General features: G+C 39.0%; 1 protein-coding gene across 4 annotated transcripts in view; it reads right to left on the reverse strand.

Moving 5' to 3' along the window:
- Rabgap1l (RAB GTPase activating protein 1 like) overlaps positions 1 to 17037 on the reverse strand; it is a 612968-nt gene that overhangs the window by 16680 nt on the left and 579251 nt on the right. For 2 of the 4 annotated variants that reach the window (XM_076872863.2, XM_076872861.2), the window contains exons 21-22: positions 10302 to 10388; positions 6118 to 6228 (exon numbers count right to left, since the gene is read on the reverse strand). In XM_076872863.2, the coding sequence (XP_076728978.2) occupies positions 6118 to 6228; positions 10302 to 10388 (198 nt within the window). Of the gene's footprint in view, positions 1 to 6117; positions 6229 to 10301; positions 10389 to 11685; positions 16975 to 17037 lie in introns of those variants that run through there. The other 2 variants (XM_076872862.2, XM_076872864.2) reach the window with 2 other exon arrangements.

Here is a 17037-nt window from a genome sequence, read left to right on the forward strand (position 1 = left end):
ATCTCCCCCACGCCCAGATGGCCGGGCCAGCACAGTCTGCTGGATACTGGCAGAGAGTGCAGCCCTGCTTCTCTGTGCTTGCTGCCACCTAGGTCCAGAGCCTTCTGGCTCAGTGGTAATAACTCTTGCTTCCAGAGCATTTGGAACTATTGGGTGGAAAAGACTCTATCGCCCTCTAACCCCAGCCCACTGGTTCAAGGTCTACTGCAGCAGGAGTAGGCAATGCCACCTTGACTTCAGTAGCACGCTTCTTGAATCCTGCAGTATATCCAGCTGTTTTAGTTTTGGAAACCTCTATAAGAAAAGGGGAAAAACCCTTCCCTCAGGAACTCTTTTTAGAACACTCATGTTGAAGGCCCTATTAGTTGTATTTACACATTTTCTGTTGAACAGTCCTCATTAGGTGTAGCTCAGGCCTCCCTACTCTGACTGTAGCAACAGTCATGGGTGCTAAGTGAAGAGGAGTCTCACGGTTTCCTAGGAAGCCGCAGCCAAAGCTTCTCCTTAGTGCTGAATAATAAATATAGAACAACTGTGCTCATCAAAATAGGATCAGATCTGAAATAACCTAAGCTTCCTCTAAAAGCAGGCTTCTGGACCTTTAAACATCCAGAGGCTCCACCTCAAGGTATCTCTCATGTCAAGTGAAAATAATACTAAACAGATAGTTATGTAAATTCTACTTTTGAACCCAAATTATAAAACGTTCCTTGTAATTTGACAGTGGGACTGAGTGGAACTCCATCATTTTTAAGTCTTCTAATCACATGTGTATGTCTTAAGATGTCTTACTGATGCTGAGAGCTCAGACTGCAACCAAGGCTCCTGTGACATCAACCTACACGCAAAACAAGCTCTGCCCTGTGTGCCGAGGTTGTGAACCCACTGCCCTTGATGAAAGGTCTGGTCAAAATCAGGAATGAGGAGCTTTCAGAAATCAGCCAGGCAGTTGTTCAATTTAAGAGAAAACAAGTACTTATCACCTACAGCTTCTGGTCTAAGAACTCCAGTTAGAAAGAGCTCAGTCTTCAGTGCGAAGGTACCAATTCTCTCTCTCCTTTTTGTTCCCTGAGAACAGGGAAGGGCAGGGAGGGCCTGAGAGCAGGTAGCATCAGAAATTGAAATGGAGATGTCTTTTTCATTACTAATCTCAGAAATTCTTATTTAAGGAGTCGGAGAGAGATCTTTCTGTCAAAGGAAAACTGACCAGCCTTTAGTGCCTGGTGCCCTGGAGGGTAAAGCCATGACTACAACAATAAGGGTGAAGAATGCTTGGTTTAGAGAAAGTACCTAATAACCTAGGAGTGTGTGTTTATTTCCCATATTGTCTCAGGTACAATCTGCTTTCATGTCTACTACCAAGTTTTGCTGTTTGGGTTGAGAAAAGTGATTTTGGTAAGCTGGGACTCCAAAGAAGGGGGAAAGAGGTAAGGCCTGGTGTCATTCTCAGGTGATGGTGCCCTTCTGTGCGGACCAAGGGCAGGACACCTGAATTGTAGGGATGGCTGTTGGATAGGCACATAACCTCTGCTGGGGCAGAAACTGCAAAATCAGAGGTTAGGAGGAGATAAGCATAAAAGAGCAGTTTTATCTTTCATTTAGATAATTGGCTTCAAAAGGCAAGATCCAGATATTACTACTTTTCTGAAAGAGGGAGTCAAGAGGGAAGAAAAAAGGGAGAAAAGGAAGGAATGCTGGAGTCCTTCCTTTAGGGATGGATGTGGTGCCCACACGAGGCAGCCAAGTATTCAATTATGTCAGGAGTGTCCATAATAGCAGCCGTTTCAGACTGACCCACAAAAAGGATTCTCTTGGAGGTGAACTGACTTTTAAAATAACATTATTCTGATGATTAAAGCTATGTATATTATTTTCCTACATAACACCCATATCCCATTGCACAGTGTTTTTCTGATCCCTTTGGTTCAAAAATTATTCCAAAAAGATATAGGTATACTACTGTTCTCCCCCAATACTGAACATGCATTTTATTTCTACTTTTTATTCTTCTAAGTTATACTGCAGTAAACAACAATCAATGCAGTTTTTTTACTAAATCTGTACTTTTTAGTATAGCTTTCCAAGTTCGAGTATAGTTAGATCAATTTCCTCATTTTTAAATAGTGGACCTAAAATACTTGCTTCATGGGCTCATTAAAATGAGATAATGCTTATAAATTGCTACATATAGTGGTTAGCACATACTAGGTACTCAGTACAAAATTAATTTTATAAAAGGGATAAAAATAGGAAAGGAAGAAGTCAAATTATCACTGTTTGCAGATAATATGATCCTATTCTTAGAAGACACAAAAAAACTAGAGCTAATAAACAAATTCAGCAAAATAGGAGGTTACGAAAATCAACATTAAAAAATCCATGGTTTTTCCATGAACCAACAATGAATCTGCTGAGAAATAAATCAGGAAAGCAATTCCATTCACAATAGCCTCAAAAAAAAAAAAAAAAAAAAAAAAAACAAAAAACCAAAAAACCTAGGAATAAATCTAAGAAGAAGGTGAAAGAACTCCACAATTAAAACTATAGAACTTTGAAGAAAGAAGTTGAAGAAGACCTCAGAAGATGAAAAGATCTTCCATGTTCATGGACAGGCAGAATTAATATTATTAAAATGTTCATACTACAAAAAGCAATACACAGATTCAATGCAATCCTCATCAAAATACCAATTACCTTCTTCACAGAACAACAACAACAAAAACCAGTCCTAAAATTCGTAAGAAAAAATGACTGAGAATAGTCAAAGCAATTCTAAGGCATCATAATCAGCATCTTGAAATTATACTACAGAGCAATAGTCACAAAACTGCATGGTACTAGCATAAAAACAGACACATACACAATGGTGCAGAATAGAAGACACAGAAAAAAGCCCACACATCTACAAGGAACAGTCATCTGTTCCTTGACAAAGGTACCAAAAGCCATGCACTGGGAAAAAGACAGCCCTTTTTTGGGAGGGGAGGGGGATACCAGGGATTAAACTCAGGGGCACTTAACCACCGAGCCACATCCCCAGCTCTTTTTAAATATTTTACTTAGAGACAGCATCTCACCAAGTTGCTTATGGCCTCACTAAATTGCTGAGGCTGGCTTTGAACTCTCCATCCTCCTGCCTCAGCCTACCAAGCTGCTGGATTACACATGTGCACTACCGGGCCTGGCTCAAGACAGCCCTTTTAGCAAATAGTGCTGGGAAAACTGATTATTCATATGTAGAAGAATGAGACTAGACCTTTATTTTTTACCTTATCATAAAACTCAACTTAAAGTGTATCAAAGATCTAGGAATTAGACCAGAAACTCTGTAAATCCTAGAAGAAAACATGGGTCAACACTCCAACATATAGGCAGAGGCTACACCTTTCTCAATAGGACACCTATAGATCAGGAAATAAGGCCAAGACTAGGATGGCATCAAATTAAAAAGCTTCTGCACAGCAATGGAAATCATTAGGAAAATGCAGAGAGAACCTACAGAATGGGAGAAAATCTTTGCTAGCTCCTGGATTAATACCTAGAAATTATAAAGAACTCAGACAACTTTACACTCCAAAATCAGATAACCCAATTAATAAATGGGCAAATGAATTAAACAGACACTTCTCAAAAGAAGAAATACAAACGGCCAATGACTATATGAAAAAATGTTCAACACTGTTAGCATTAAGGAAATGCCAATCAAAACTACACAGAGATTTCATCTCACATGAGTCAGAATAATGATCATCAAGAATACAAATAATAATAAATGATAGAGAGAATATGGAGAAAAAGTAATACTTTTATATTGTTGGTGGGACAGTAAGTTAGTACAACCATTATGAAAATCAATGCGGAGGCTCCTCAAAAGACTAGGCATGGAACCACCATATGACCCAGATGTGCCACTCCTTGATACTTATCCCGAAGAATTAAAGGCATCTTACTATAGCAATAAATGCATACCTGTGTTTATAGCAGCACAATTCACAATAGCCAAATTATTGAAACAGTTGAGGTGTCCACCAATAAAGAAAATATGATACACACACACAATAAAAAAAATGAAATTATACATTTGCAGGGAAGTGGATAGAATTAGAGACCACTATGTTAAGTGAAAAAAGCCAAACTCAGAAGGTCAAGAGTCTCATGTTTTCTCCGTACGTGGAAGCTAGAGAGGGAAAAGAAAAGAAAGGTAGGGGTGGATCTCATGAAAATAAAAGGGAGATCAGTACAGGAAAGGGACCAGGGAGTGGTAAGAGGTGAAGGAGGGAGGGGCAAGTGCTGGGAGCGATATTGGCCAAACTGAACTTTACACTGTGTGCATGAATGAATATGTAACAATGAATCCCACCATCATGTGCAACTATAATGAGCCAATAATAAATATGGAGAGAGAAAAAAATTAAATCTAAAAAATTAATTTTATTATTTGCTTACATCTTATACAAGACTTAACAGGTACTCTCAAACAACTTTCAAGCTCTCTTCACTTCATTGCGCCCCTCTGAGTTCAACTCCTTACATTTTTTTTTCAGTTAGCCATCTTAAGAACATTATCAGTGGTCAAAGATTCAACCTAGCAGAATTGGGGGTGAACCACACTGTTTGGGAAGCTAATACAGAGCCCAGACTAGTGCTGCAGTATGTGGTCAGGCTGAGGCTGGCCCTGCTGGGACCCTTGCCTTGGTGCTGGTTCTTGGTCACACTTCCCTCATCTCATTTCAATCAACTTCCACATGGAATTTGTGATTAAAAGGACAAATATTTTTCAAATGGACTACTGTTCTATTTCTATGTCCCAAACAGCATAGTTGTTCTGCTTTGTACCAACTATACCTGGAGGCTGAAGGTGTAGCTCAGTGGTATAGTGCTTGCTCAGCATGCATGAAGCCCTGTGTTTAATCCCCAGCACAGAAAAATAGAAATCAAACTTCCTTTAGTGCTGACCCCCCACCCCCGCAGCTTCCTTCCTTCCTTATTAGCACCATTTCCTCAATATTTATGTTTATCTCCCACCTTACTATGGTTAAAGCTTTTGAGCTAAAAAATTAGCTGTTTATTTGAGGAAAAGATGTGACAGAAACTACTTCTACCAACTTTATTTTTATTCATTTATTTTTGCAGTGCTGGGGGTCAAACCTAGTGCTTTGAGCACAAGAGCTCTACCAGTGAGCAACACCACATGCTTCAATTATGAACACATAAGCAGATTATGTTATCAGTGGACTTGTGTTTTAAATACTGTCAATGCAAAGTTAAAGCACAGACAATGACTTTTTGTTTCCTTCAACAGTCTAAGTCTCAATTTTTCTAACCCTGCACCATTGAAAATATTTATTTTTTAGAAGTAAAAAAAAAGAGTAAAAATTTCAAGTCTGCACAAGACTGCTTCCACCTTGCCAATCATCTCAGGAAATGCTAGCAGTAGCAACAGGAAGTTCTAAGACTGTCAACATTTTGGGAATGAACAAGGGAAGTTATAGCATTAGAGATCTCTTAGCAACAGTGAAGGTTTGTTGAACACATACTAGAAGTGCTTTAGCTTAACTCTCACATCTTCCCTCCAGGGTAGACACTTTTGCACCTACGGGCAGCTAAAGGACTGCCCAGGGTCACATGGTTGGCAAGTTGGGGGTGCCAAGAGATTCACGTGCAGGCTCTCTGGCTCTCAGCCACTAAGATGTCTGCCAATTCGACAATCCAACATTTAATGCTTGCACTTCATGTAAAACTTCACATTTATTATTGGAACAAGCAGCAAGGTGCCTACGATGTCAGGGTGGCAATAGTATACTCTGATACTCTTTTGTAATTATGTGGGCAGCTTTTGGTTTATAAAAATACTGATAAAGAGAAGAGATGCTAAGAGAAATTTAGAGGTATAAAAATCAGTGTCACACATGCCTTTTGGAAATGAGCCACCTATTCTCAAAGGTGTGGGGTTTCCGCTCTCTCCAGTTAGTGCCAGCTGCCCTCCCCCTGCCAGCCACCATCCATCTACCAGGCAGCACACTCAAGAACAGCGAGCCTGGGAATGCGGTGAGAACTACCTGGTCCTCCCCCTTGAGGAAGTTAGTCTCATGTCTACCTCATGAGTGACAGATTTACCTGATCCAAGTCATTCCGCAGAGCGATTTTGCTGGTTACCAGTTCATGGGCGAGGTCATCATTCTCCTGCTCCAGCCTCATGCTGGCCTCCTGTAATCTTCGGTTCTCCCTCTGTACAAAAAGAGCAAGAGCCAGAGGTGGGCATGAGTGCCTGCAGGCACCAGCAGAAATGGAAGCAGAAGCAACTGGTGAGGAAAAACAAGCAACACCAACAAAGTGAACTTCCAAAGGTGTAAAAGGAGAAGGCGCAGTGGCACAGGGAGGCGGGCCTCTGTTTGGGCAACAGCAGCGTCTGGCTAGCGGTGCGGCTGCGGAACTCTACCCGGTGCAGCTTTCAACTGTCCCTTACGCCCCCCAGACGGACTCATCATGAAATGTGGACCACAAACAGCAGCCTGTCCAAACATACCCGCGATCCCATGAAGTTCCCACATAGACCTAGAATGCAGACGACAAGCAATTCTTGGACACATGCACAATAACTCCACCCTGACCTGATGAGAAATGGTAAGACGCAGCAAGGATGACACTAGACATTTCTCCAAATTGTTTTCTAAGATCTGGGTTCAAGATGATTGAGAATATTTAAGAACACTAAATCAAGAGTCTAGATACTTGGGCTTGTGACTTACTATCAGCTGATATTTTTTATTCTGTGAGTGAGAGCACATTGACTTTTCTGAATACAATCTACTTTTGTGTTAGTAATAACACAGTAACACAATAAGAGTCCCCATAAAAAGTCTTCTAAATGTCTATTTTGCTCCTTCAGATTAAAAAGACTCTGGGTAAAATAAATTACTAAGCTTGGATCCTTTCCCCCCATTAAAAAATAATAAAAAAAGTTTTTTCATTTTTTTCTGCTCCCAGAAAAAATCTGAAGCAAAGTTATATGATGAAAGAACCAAGTGTCTGATGCTTATGAAATAAGGTCTCCCCTTTACTAGAGGTTGTGAGTCTGCTACGTTTATATCTAGTCTCAGAAGAGCAGTTTAGTGACTTCTACTCTAGAGTATCAGCAGTGCTTTCTTTGCTATTGTTAGCAATTACAAGCAAGTCAAAACAGAGCTGACAGGAAAGACTTAGATGTGACAAAACCAAGTTTAGATTTACACTTCTAACCCCCCTTTTTTTTCTGCAAGGGAGGTAGAAGCAGACAAAGCACTGATGAAAGGAAAAAACCACACACACACAAAAAGAAAACAAGAAGATAAATATATGTTTTAGAAGAGAGTGTTCCACAGTATAATAGAGGGGGCAAAGTTAATTCTATTATCTTTAGAACAGTAAGCATCTCCCCCGCCACCTCCCAAGAAGGGCTAAGAAACAGATGATAAGGGCAAAATCTGAGGTTGTCATGGAGGCAGAGGATCCATTAAAAGGGACGGTCAGAAGAAAGATAGGGGAGAAACCTGCTCTTTGCATCTTTTCTTTTTTTCTTTGTTATTTTTTCTTTCTTTCCTTTTTTCTTTTTTTCCCCCTTTCTTATTATACACTGGGCCAAGGATATTCTACCACTAAGCTACATCCCCTAGCCCGTTTTATTTTTTATTTTGAGACAAGTTCTTGCTAATTTGCTAATAAGGCTGGCCTGGAATTTACGATTGATCCTTCTTCATCAACCTCCTGAGTTGCTGGGATTACAAGCATGTGCCAGTGTAGCCAACTTGACTATATCTTTTTCTTTGGAAAAAAAAATAGACTAAGATAGTTGGGGGATATCAGAAAATTCTTGAAAAAGATATCTACTAAACATAAAAAAAGGAAATAATCCCAAATCACTTAAATACTCTTAAGTGGCAAAATTTCAGTTTTAGAATATTAAGAGAAAAATATCTAGTAACTGAGTAAATGCTTATTACCTTGTAGGGGGAAAAAAGACAAATAATGAGAAAATTATTCGGGCCACTGAACCACATGCCTAACCCTTTTTATTTTATTCTTTAATTTTTTTTTTTAGTTGTAAATGGGCACAATATCTTTATTTTATTCATTTATTTTTATGTGGTGATGAGGATCAAACCCAGTGCCTCATGTGTGTGAGGCAAGCGTTCTACCACTGAGCCACAAGCCCAGCCCCCCTTTTTATTTTTTATATTGAGACAGGGTCTCACTAAACTGCTGAGCCTGGCTTTGAACTTGCAATCTTCCTGCCTCAGCCTACCGAATTGCTGGGATTACAGGCATGTGCCACCATGCCCACCTAGAAAATCCCATTTGTTTAACAGTATAAAAAGAAATATTAACTGTGGGTAGTAGATTATTTTCATTATTGTCTTTTTCCTTTTTAAAAGAAAGTTTCCAAGTTTTCTTGGAACATATAATAAATTTGTAATAGGATTTTTAAAAGTTTTGTTTTTAAAAAAAGGGGAAATTGAGAATTTAAATTCCATCTAAAAGGATAAACTTTTGTTTTAAGTCCATTCCTGTTATAAGGTCATACCCCATATGAAATACTGGATCTCCTTTGTGACAGAGGCATAGTGTAACCCTTTCCCAAGCTATTTCTGAAGAGACAGTTATTTGTATTTGTAGGGGCAACTCGTACTCATCTAATTCTGTCTGTTCCCTCAACCCACACAGGGTCCATGCTACCAAAGCAGCATAAATGTAGGAACTAATCTATGTATCCAGGGGACACAGCCAGAGTTTCTATAGTCGAACGGTGGGCAAGCCAAAGGAACTCAATTTCTCACTGGTTCTTGAGAGCTAATATTTATTCCCGATGTATCTATTTCTGAACTTATATACTTGTAGAACACTTAGATTTTAAAAACATGTTTCAAAAATTTTAATAAATTTCCTTCTTGACAGAAGAGCAGCAACACCCAGCACAATTTCAACACAACGGATTTCACAACGCAGACTGCTTACGTGGGAAGAGATTTTTCTCAGTTCTCAATAAATCCCTCAAGAAATCAAGATAGGATGATTTCAAAACCTAATCCTGAGATGAGTGCCTCACTCCTACCAAAACTGTACGGTAGAACTCCACCTTAGAAACGCTTCCTCTATTACATAAATAGGTTAATCTGGCACAGGTGAAAATGTTGCAGCTACCAGTTTTTCAGGCTACATTAATATGCTTAGAATTGAGTTAAATCATCTCCAGGTAAATTCACATGATGTTTGTGGGAAAGCACTATGTTCAAGTATTTTAAAAATGTACCAGGGAGCTACTTCATTATTGGTTAGAGATCAACATTTGATAAACTATGTATTACAGAGGAAAGAAGTGAGTTCCGCCGAAATTCTAACTGCAACTTCTCACTACAAGACTACTGTAGCTTCAGCCTTGCCTAGACCCACAGCTGAAGGCACAGGTGTGGGTGGGAAAGACCGGGAGAAAGTGAGGGGCTAAAAAGCAGAAGAGCCTGGGGCGCACCTACTGGCTTTTGCTTTAGCAACAAGCTTCTGGTTGGTGTTTGCAAAGCAAGCAGCAGGGTGGGAGGTGTCAGGATGCCTGCTCTGACTCACAGACAGGTGGGAAAGCAAGCTACGGGGCCAAAGTGCAGTATTCTCCTCCAAAGTACAAGCCTAGGGTGGCCAGGGGTCCTCACATGTTGTTTGGTGCTACAGATGCCTACTGAGTGCTACAAAGAGATGCTGCCACCCAGATGGAGATTTTCTACAAAGAACCTGCCCCTGTGTATCAAGGGGCAGCAGAAATTACACCACTCAGCTGGCTTTTCCAGCCCTTACCAAGAGCTGAAACGGTTCTCAGAACTGACTGATTTCAGAAAAAGTTTGCCTTTCCACTGGAATGAAGAAGTTAAGTTAGGTTTGATGGGCCTGGAAAAGGCAATATGTTCATTTTGAATGCTGGTGAAGTCCGCCCAGGAGAGACTTTAGTTCAGCCAGATAATCTGTGTCACCTTGGAGTTGTTGACAGGCTGCACGTTTACAAAAGCAGACGTGCTGAAGGCCCAGACTCTAAGCAAAACTGTTCCCCTGGCCTTTCAGAAGAGTGCAGGAGATGTTGGTTACATAATCCTTAAAACTGGCCTCCCGCTGTCTGAAACAAACTCCATCTCACACAAATTACACTATTCCCACAGAAGGTAGACTTTCCTCAGGAGTTCCTCCCCTCTTACATAAGAAATGCACAGTAACTTTGGGGAGGAGGATACTGCATTTTCAAAGAGACAGACGCTGATACAGACACACACAGATTAAAAACTTACCTCCTCAAAAGTCATAGACCAACTACCGTTTTCAATCATAGGTACAAAGACAATCGAAAAAAAGGAATATCCAATGAAATCACACACCTACTAATACATACAGGAAATGACAGTAACAAAACACACTTGTTAATGCTATTTTTTCTTAGAGTCATATGCTCTAAGTTCCCGCTGTGAACATTCGATGGAATAAAGTATGCTAGAGGCAGCCAAGTGGCAAGTCTCAACCCAGGAAGGCTCTACTTGCAAACTCCTCCCTCCCCACACTGCTATTTGCAGCTCTTATGACTGATGAAGACGCTGGCTGCAGAAGTATGAGCAACTACAGGGTGAGCTGTGGATATTGCTATTAATGCTGGCAGGAGGAACTTCCCTCTATGACAAGTTCAGCAGCCTTGCAAAATAGTTCATCTTCAGGCAAAAGAATGAAATCGCTGAGCAGGGAAATCCAAAAGAAAAACTGAACCCAGTTCTCATTTGTTTCTGGAGGCTGAAGCCGGCATAAAGCAGTCCAAAGGAGGGTGAAATCATTTACTCCCAAGATGAGAAACTAGAGAAATGTGAACTGGCAATCAGCAGAAAATAAACTAAGCGCTAGGGGAAAAAATGACGGGGAAGGAGGTGGCTACATAAACCCTGGCTCAATATTTTGGGTGTGTTGTCTCTGCTATGATGAATTCTTGGCTCATGCTTTTTTAAAGACATCTAAGGGTCAGGAAAAAATGTTTTTCTAAAAGACCCAGTACAACTTAATTAGCAACAACACACGCAATGCATCCATGCTTTCTTTTCGATACCTCTTTTAAAAGAGTTGATAATCATTTTTAAATTTTCAGCATACAATTTTTGACATACAAAGACAAATGTCCACAGATGAAATGTTCAAATGTCTATATTGCGTGTAAATGGAGATCTGAGGAGAAAATCTGGTATCTGAAACTGTTTAATGCTTTCATTTCTTTCTCATCACATCCAATTTTATCTTTCTGGTGGAGACTTTAAAAAATTTAAATGTCAAACTAAAAACAAAATCTTTTTGGTGATAACTGACAGTTGGCAGACCAGACTGCATTTCTCTTAGCATTAAAATAAAAAAAAAATCTTAAATGGTACTCTGGCACAGGGTCAGTAAACTTTTTTTTTTTTTTTTTTTTTTAGTTGTTGATAGACATTTATTTTATTTATTTATATGCGGTGCTGAGAATCAAACCCAGTACCTCACACATGCTAGGTAAGTGCTTCACCACTGAGCTACAACCCCAGCCCCTGAGGTCAGTAAACTTTTAATGTGAATAGCCAGAGAATAAATATTTCAGGCTTTGCAGGTCACACATCTGTGTTGAAATCACTCAGCTCTACCACAGTCATTTTTAAAGCAGCCCTAGGCAATAAGTAAACAAAAAGATGTGGCTGTGTTCCAATAAAACTTTATTTACAAAAACCAGCAGTGAGCTAGATTTGGCCCGAAGACTGTTACTTGTGGATCTCTGCTCTTCTTTAGCATACCAACAAGTATTTTAAAAACAAATAGGTTACAGAAGATGTAGAAACATATTAGTGTCATATTTTCTCAGGTTAACAGCAACCAAAACTTTCTAAAAATTAAAGAGAATATCTGGAGGATTCTGAAGATCATCAAGAAACACACTCAAAATTCAGGTGCTTGGCACTTACACCTCCCCTCAGGGCTGGACCAAGCCAGTCAGAACACCAGAGCCCAGAAGCCTCAATTCCTTGCTAGCTACTGTGCTTGAGAAGCCCCCAGGGCTCTAGCTGTGGTCTCCAAGGTCCTACAACAATAAGCTCATTGTTATGCAGGTCAAAAAGAAAGTGGCAGCCTTCCCAAATAGACCATTATTATCACAAGCAACTTGTGTCCATTACTATTCATTAAAAACATGTATGTCCTAAAATAAATATTTCTGAAAGCCAGAAACAGTGTCCTTTCATGAGAAAATGATAAAATGTAAGCTTTCACTGGCAGAACAACATTTTTCAACATGGGTTCACTTATCTTGACTTCCATGAATAAGGAAAGACCCAACACAGAGGGAGGAAAGTACCTATAAACAAAAGAGTTTATAGGTAAGAAATTTACTACAATTTAAACATGTTCATTTGTTCACGTTTTTAAAATGTGATAGTTGCTCTAAATCATTTTAATAAATACATGAAAATGGCAAATAACATAAGTATAATTAAGTTTTATGTCACTATTTTGTATGATTTTTTACTTGTATAATTTAAAAAACTTTAAAAATTATACATAGTAACAATTGCTCTACAAAAATAGTAAAGTGCCCCTAGTTCAGTCCTTTGTGTTGTGGAAAGAAGGAAGGAGGAGAAGAAAATAAAATACTATCTGTATCTCAAACTCAAGAGAGTTGAGCTTTCCAGACTCTTTAGGATTTTCCCATCCAGAATAGGTAACCTTGACTATGCTCTGGGAGATTCACTGAACTTAATTAAATTACTTAGCTGCATTTTCAAGGCTTGCCCCCATTTGTGAGTAGTTCTCTAATTAAAAGGAAGAGCATATGCATGAAGTCTTATGTCCCTAGAAACCACCTTTCCCCACAATAACATTTCATTTTACTGCTGGGCACAGTGGCACATGCGTGTGATCCCAGCAGCTCAGGAGGCTGAGGAAGGAGAGAAGAATCCAGACTTCAAAGCCAGCCTCAGCAAAAGTGAGACCTTGTCTCTAACTAAAATACAAAATAGAGCTGGGGATGTGGCTCAGCAGGTGAGTTCCCCTGAGTTTAATCCCTGGTACTCCACCCCTGTGGCTGGGGGGGCACCCCCCCAAACAAAACAAAAACATTTCACTACCTTAAGATAGAAACAGTATTTTGATTCTGAAATGGGTGTTTGCTAGGGGCTTGGTTACTAATTTTAAAAATGTTCTAAAGTAACTATACCTATCCATAAACATGTTTTCTGGGGAGTTGTGCAAAAGTGGAAATGTACTTGATGCATTTCTATAGCTATATCCTCACCCCACATTCCACCTCATTAGAGACCAATCAAGAAATTCACAAATCAAAATACTGGAGTAGATAAAGACTATTCCACAAATTGAGCCAGCCCCAAGTTAAGAAGGATGTTAAAAACGATTTAAAATATTCTATATTCCTTTCTGTCTTTTGAATCTTGTCATGAAATGAACCAGAAAGAGAACCCTGAAGCAGGTGATGTGGGGTTCACTGAGGTCACATACAAACTGATGCCAAGACAGGCAGTGCAGGATGTGTGGGTGTCACCTATTCATGTATGCACATGTCTCTGTGCATATGTATGTGCAGGCACTGCTAATGTTATATCTAGAAATTAAAAAGCATCACTAAAAATGAACATACCACCCATTTGTGTTGGTCTTTCCCCTACAAATAAAGGTACACATGGGGTTGATGATCATTAATTAGCTCAGATTCTGACAGGAAGACCTCCTTCCCACTTGTGTGGCTTCTACACAGGTACATCTGGTGTGACTTGGGGTCCATAAAAAGGAAGATGGTAGACTAGAACATTTAGCTTGGGTTTGTTTTTCCTTTGGTGGAGGGCTGTAATTTACCTACCATAAAACCATGCTCTTAAAATGTACAATTTAGTGGCTTTAGGATATTCACAAAATTGTGTGACCATTATCACTGCCTAAACTTTGAACATTTTTCATCATGATTATGGTTTTAGAATTTAAATTTATACTAACATTATTTTATTGTATTTTTTTGTCTGAGATTGAAGTGTTGGATAAAAGTGAGAATGGCTAGGTAACTCGAGAAAGTAAAGTTTACATACGTCATAAAAATATGCACAAGCACATGCTTAGACGGACACAGCAAGAAGTGTGACTGCAATTCTAAGGGCCATCTCTGATTCAAATTCTGCCTTTTCTGCCATACATTTTCTTTTTTTTTTTTTAAACACAGGGTCTTGATAAGTTGTCCAGGCTGGTCTTAAATTTGTGAGCACAGGTGATCCTCATGCTTCAACTTCCCAAGTAGCTGGGACTCCAGGTGTGTACTGCCATGCCCGGTTACAAGAGCACTTTGATGTATGCCACCAAGACCATGAGAAATAGCATCATCTGAAATACCTCTGTTGTATGACATTTCTGGGCATTTAAAAAGTAAAAATTGAAAGAAGTAGAAAAAAATTTAAAAAAATAAAAATAAAAAGTAAAAATTCCCAATGTCTTCCAAACTCTGTTGCCATATGGCAAACTAGGGGTAGATGTGGCATTTTAAGCAGTATGGGTCCAAAGTTAGGGAGGAGTGGATACTGAACTGATGCAAAATTCTCACTCAATGCCTTAAAAGATCTTTCCTGGTTATTATTTTTTAAAAATATCTTAATTTATTTATTTAATATGGTGCTGAGAATCGAACCCAGTGCCTCACACATGCTCAGCAGGCAATCTATCACTGAGCCACAACCCCAGCACACCCCCCCACATTATTCTTAAAGCACTTACTTAAACTGGGTTCCTAGTCCAAAATCTAAAAATTATAAAGTGTTCATTATCAGCACAGAGACCTTATTCTTGACAAGATTAAGTATTATAAAGGTATTTTCTAAAATACTTCACTACTTTAATTAAAATAATGATTAGTTTCTTTTTAAAAAATTTTTGATATTCTGGATTGAACCCAGGGATTTACACACTTTACACTTTACATGCAAGGTAAGCACTCCTCTACTAAACTACATCCCCTATCTTACCATTAGCTTCTTAAACTAGATGTTAATCATCTGAAGGACCAAATCTGTTGATGGTTGGAAACTATCTTGTCAAATGTGTTGTCAACTATATTGAAAATGGAATTATAATTTACCACGCCCATCACCAGACAAATGCCTGGATGTCCTTGAAAACACTGAGAGATGCTACCCTAGAGAATATAGTGAGAAGATATTACAATCATCCCAAAGGAACGATTACTGAGGTTATCTGTTATGTGCAAATAAGACACTACAACACTTGAATTTAAAATATTTGCATTCAAAACAAAACCATAGAGTTTAATTTTTCAATGAAAGTTTAGTCTTTCAATGAAAAATATACTGATAATCCTACATGTTATAAGCACTTTTTAAAAATAACACACATTTTACATTATACATATCTACTTTGACAAAAGAAAGAAAAACATGGTAACAGTTCAGTCCTAGCCTGTTTTTAAAAGTACAAGGCTGGGTTTTCATTTTCCTCTTTTACTTTAAAGCACTCTTCAGATTTTTTTTTCATAATGATGGTGGCATTAAGGAAATTAAAACTATATAAGCAGTAATAGGGTTTCATTCTGGATCTACCATTACTACCTTCAAAACTTTTTACAGTAGAGTGATATAGGACCAACATTAAAATTGGACTTATTGTGGAACAATGGTAGTGGGAAGTAGCTTTAGCTCTTATCTGGTGGTAGTTATCTGTTGTAGCTCTATGTGGGATTTTATTTGCAGCTCCTGAGCCAGTTCTATAAGCAAGGGGAGAAGCATACTGACTGGTGGTAGGTTACTCAGTAGCAATACCTGGGAGAAACAGAGGAAGATCCATGAGGGACTGGAGGGGCAGACCAATGTGAGGTTATGTTATTTCAGTAATTCTTGGATAACTTGTGGTAGTAGTCTTCATAAGCTAATAATAACCAAGTTTACTGAACACTAACCCTGTGCCGAGTACTTAACACACAACATCCCTCAACCTCGCACAAATCCATCAAGAAATTATGTGCACTACACATTTAACAGATGTGAAAAAGGTTCAATAACTAGTCGAAGATGCTGAACAGCAGCATAGATTCTAAAATTTCCAAATAGGTTTCCAAATCCTGTGCCCTTTCTCTCAAGAGCCACAATTTCAATTCAGGTCTTCTGACTACAAAATCCATACACTCCTTCCACCCTGCTCCTCTGTACACATTCCATGCTGTTCAGTTCAGCAACACAGTGAAGATGCACTGTGTGACTGTGCTACCCACATAAAGGCAACTCTAGTTACCGCGGTGGAAGCCATCCCACTCTGGGTGATTTCATTAACAAGGCTACCATAATACTTCTCTTGGCAGGACATTTTGGCATTAGTGGGGTAATGAGAGGGAGGGACTTGTGCATCTGCATGAGTCTGAAGAATTAAGACAAAAATGTTTCACTTGGAAAAGGTAAGTTGGCAATCAGTATTTCCCAACACTATTCAGGAACCAGTGTTGCTAATTACTATTGTGATCACAAATGGCCTAATTTAAAAAAAAATCCACAATTAAGAGATTAAAATAAAATCACTTTGATTCTAAGACTGCATACTGTGTCAAATGTCACCATTACCCATGAATTTGTTTATAGAATAAATGTTGCAACAAACTCCATTACTGGGCTTGAGGTACCTTTGTGGTTTTTTATTTTTCCTTCCGAGTAAGTCTGTCTTTTTAACATTTGCTACAGGCAGAAATAAGTTTGAAACATCCTTGTGCCAGTCTTGCAACAGTTCACCTTCTAAAAGTCTCTGAGGAAGTGATCATGCACAGCTAAAACAGCACTTTGCCATTTTCCTTTTTTTCTCATTTTTGAAAGTAGAAAGCCACTTTCTCTTTTTCTTTTTCCCTTTCTCTCAGCTTCTTATGAAGATTCCCAGTATAAATGCAACAGCTGGAGTTACCTACAAATATACAAACTGAGAGAAAAGAAATATTATGGTTGGCTACTTGGGAGTCTCCAGAAACGAAGACACACCCGG

Source organism: Callospermophilus lateralis, chromosome 13 (assembly GCF_048772815.1).
Source record: "Callospermophilus lateralis isolate mCalLat2 chromosome 13, mCalLat2.hap1, whole genome shotgun sequence".
Taxonomy (NCBI): domain Eukaryota; kingdom Metazoa; phylum Chordata; class Mammalia; order Rodentia; family Sciuridae; genus Callospermophilus; species Callospermophilus lateralis.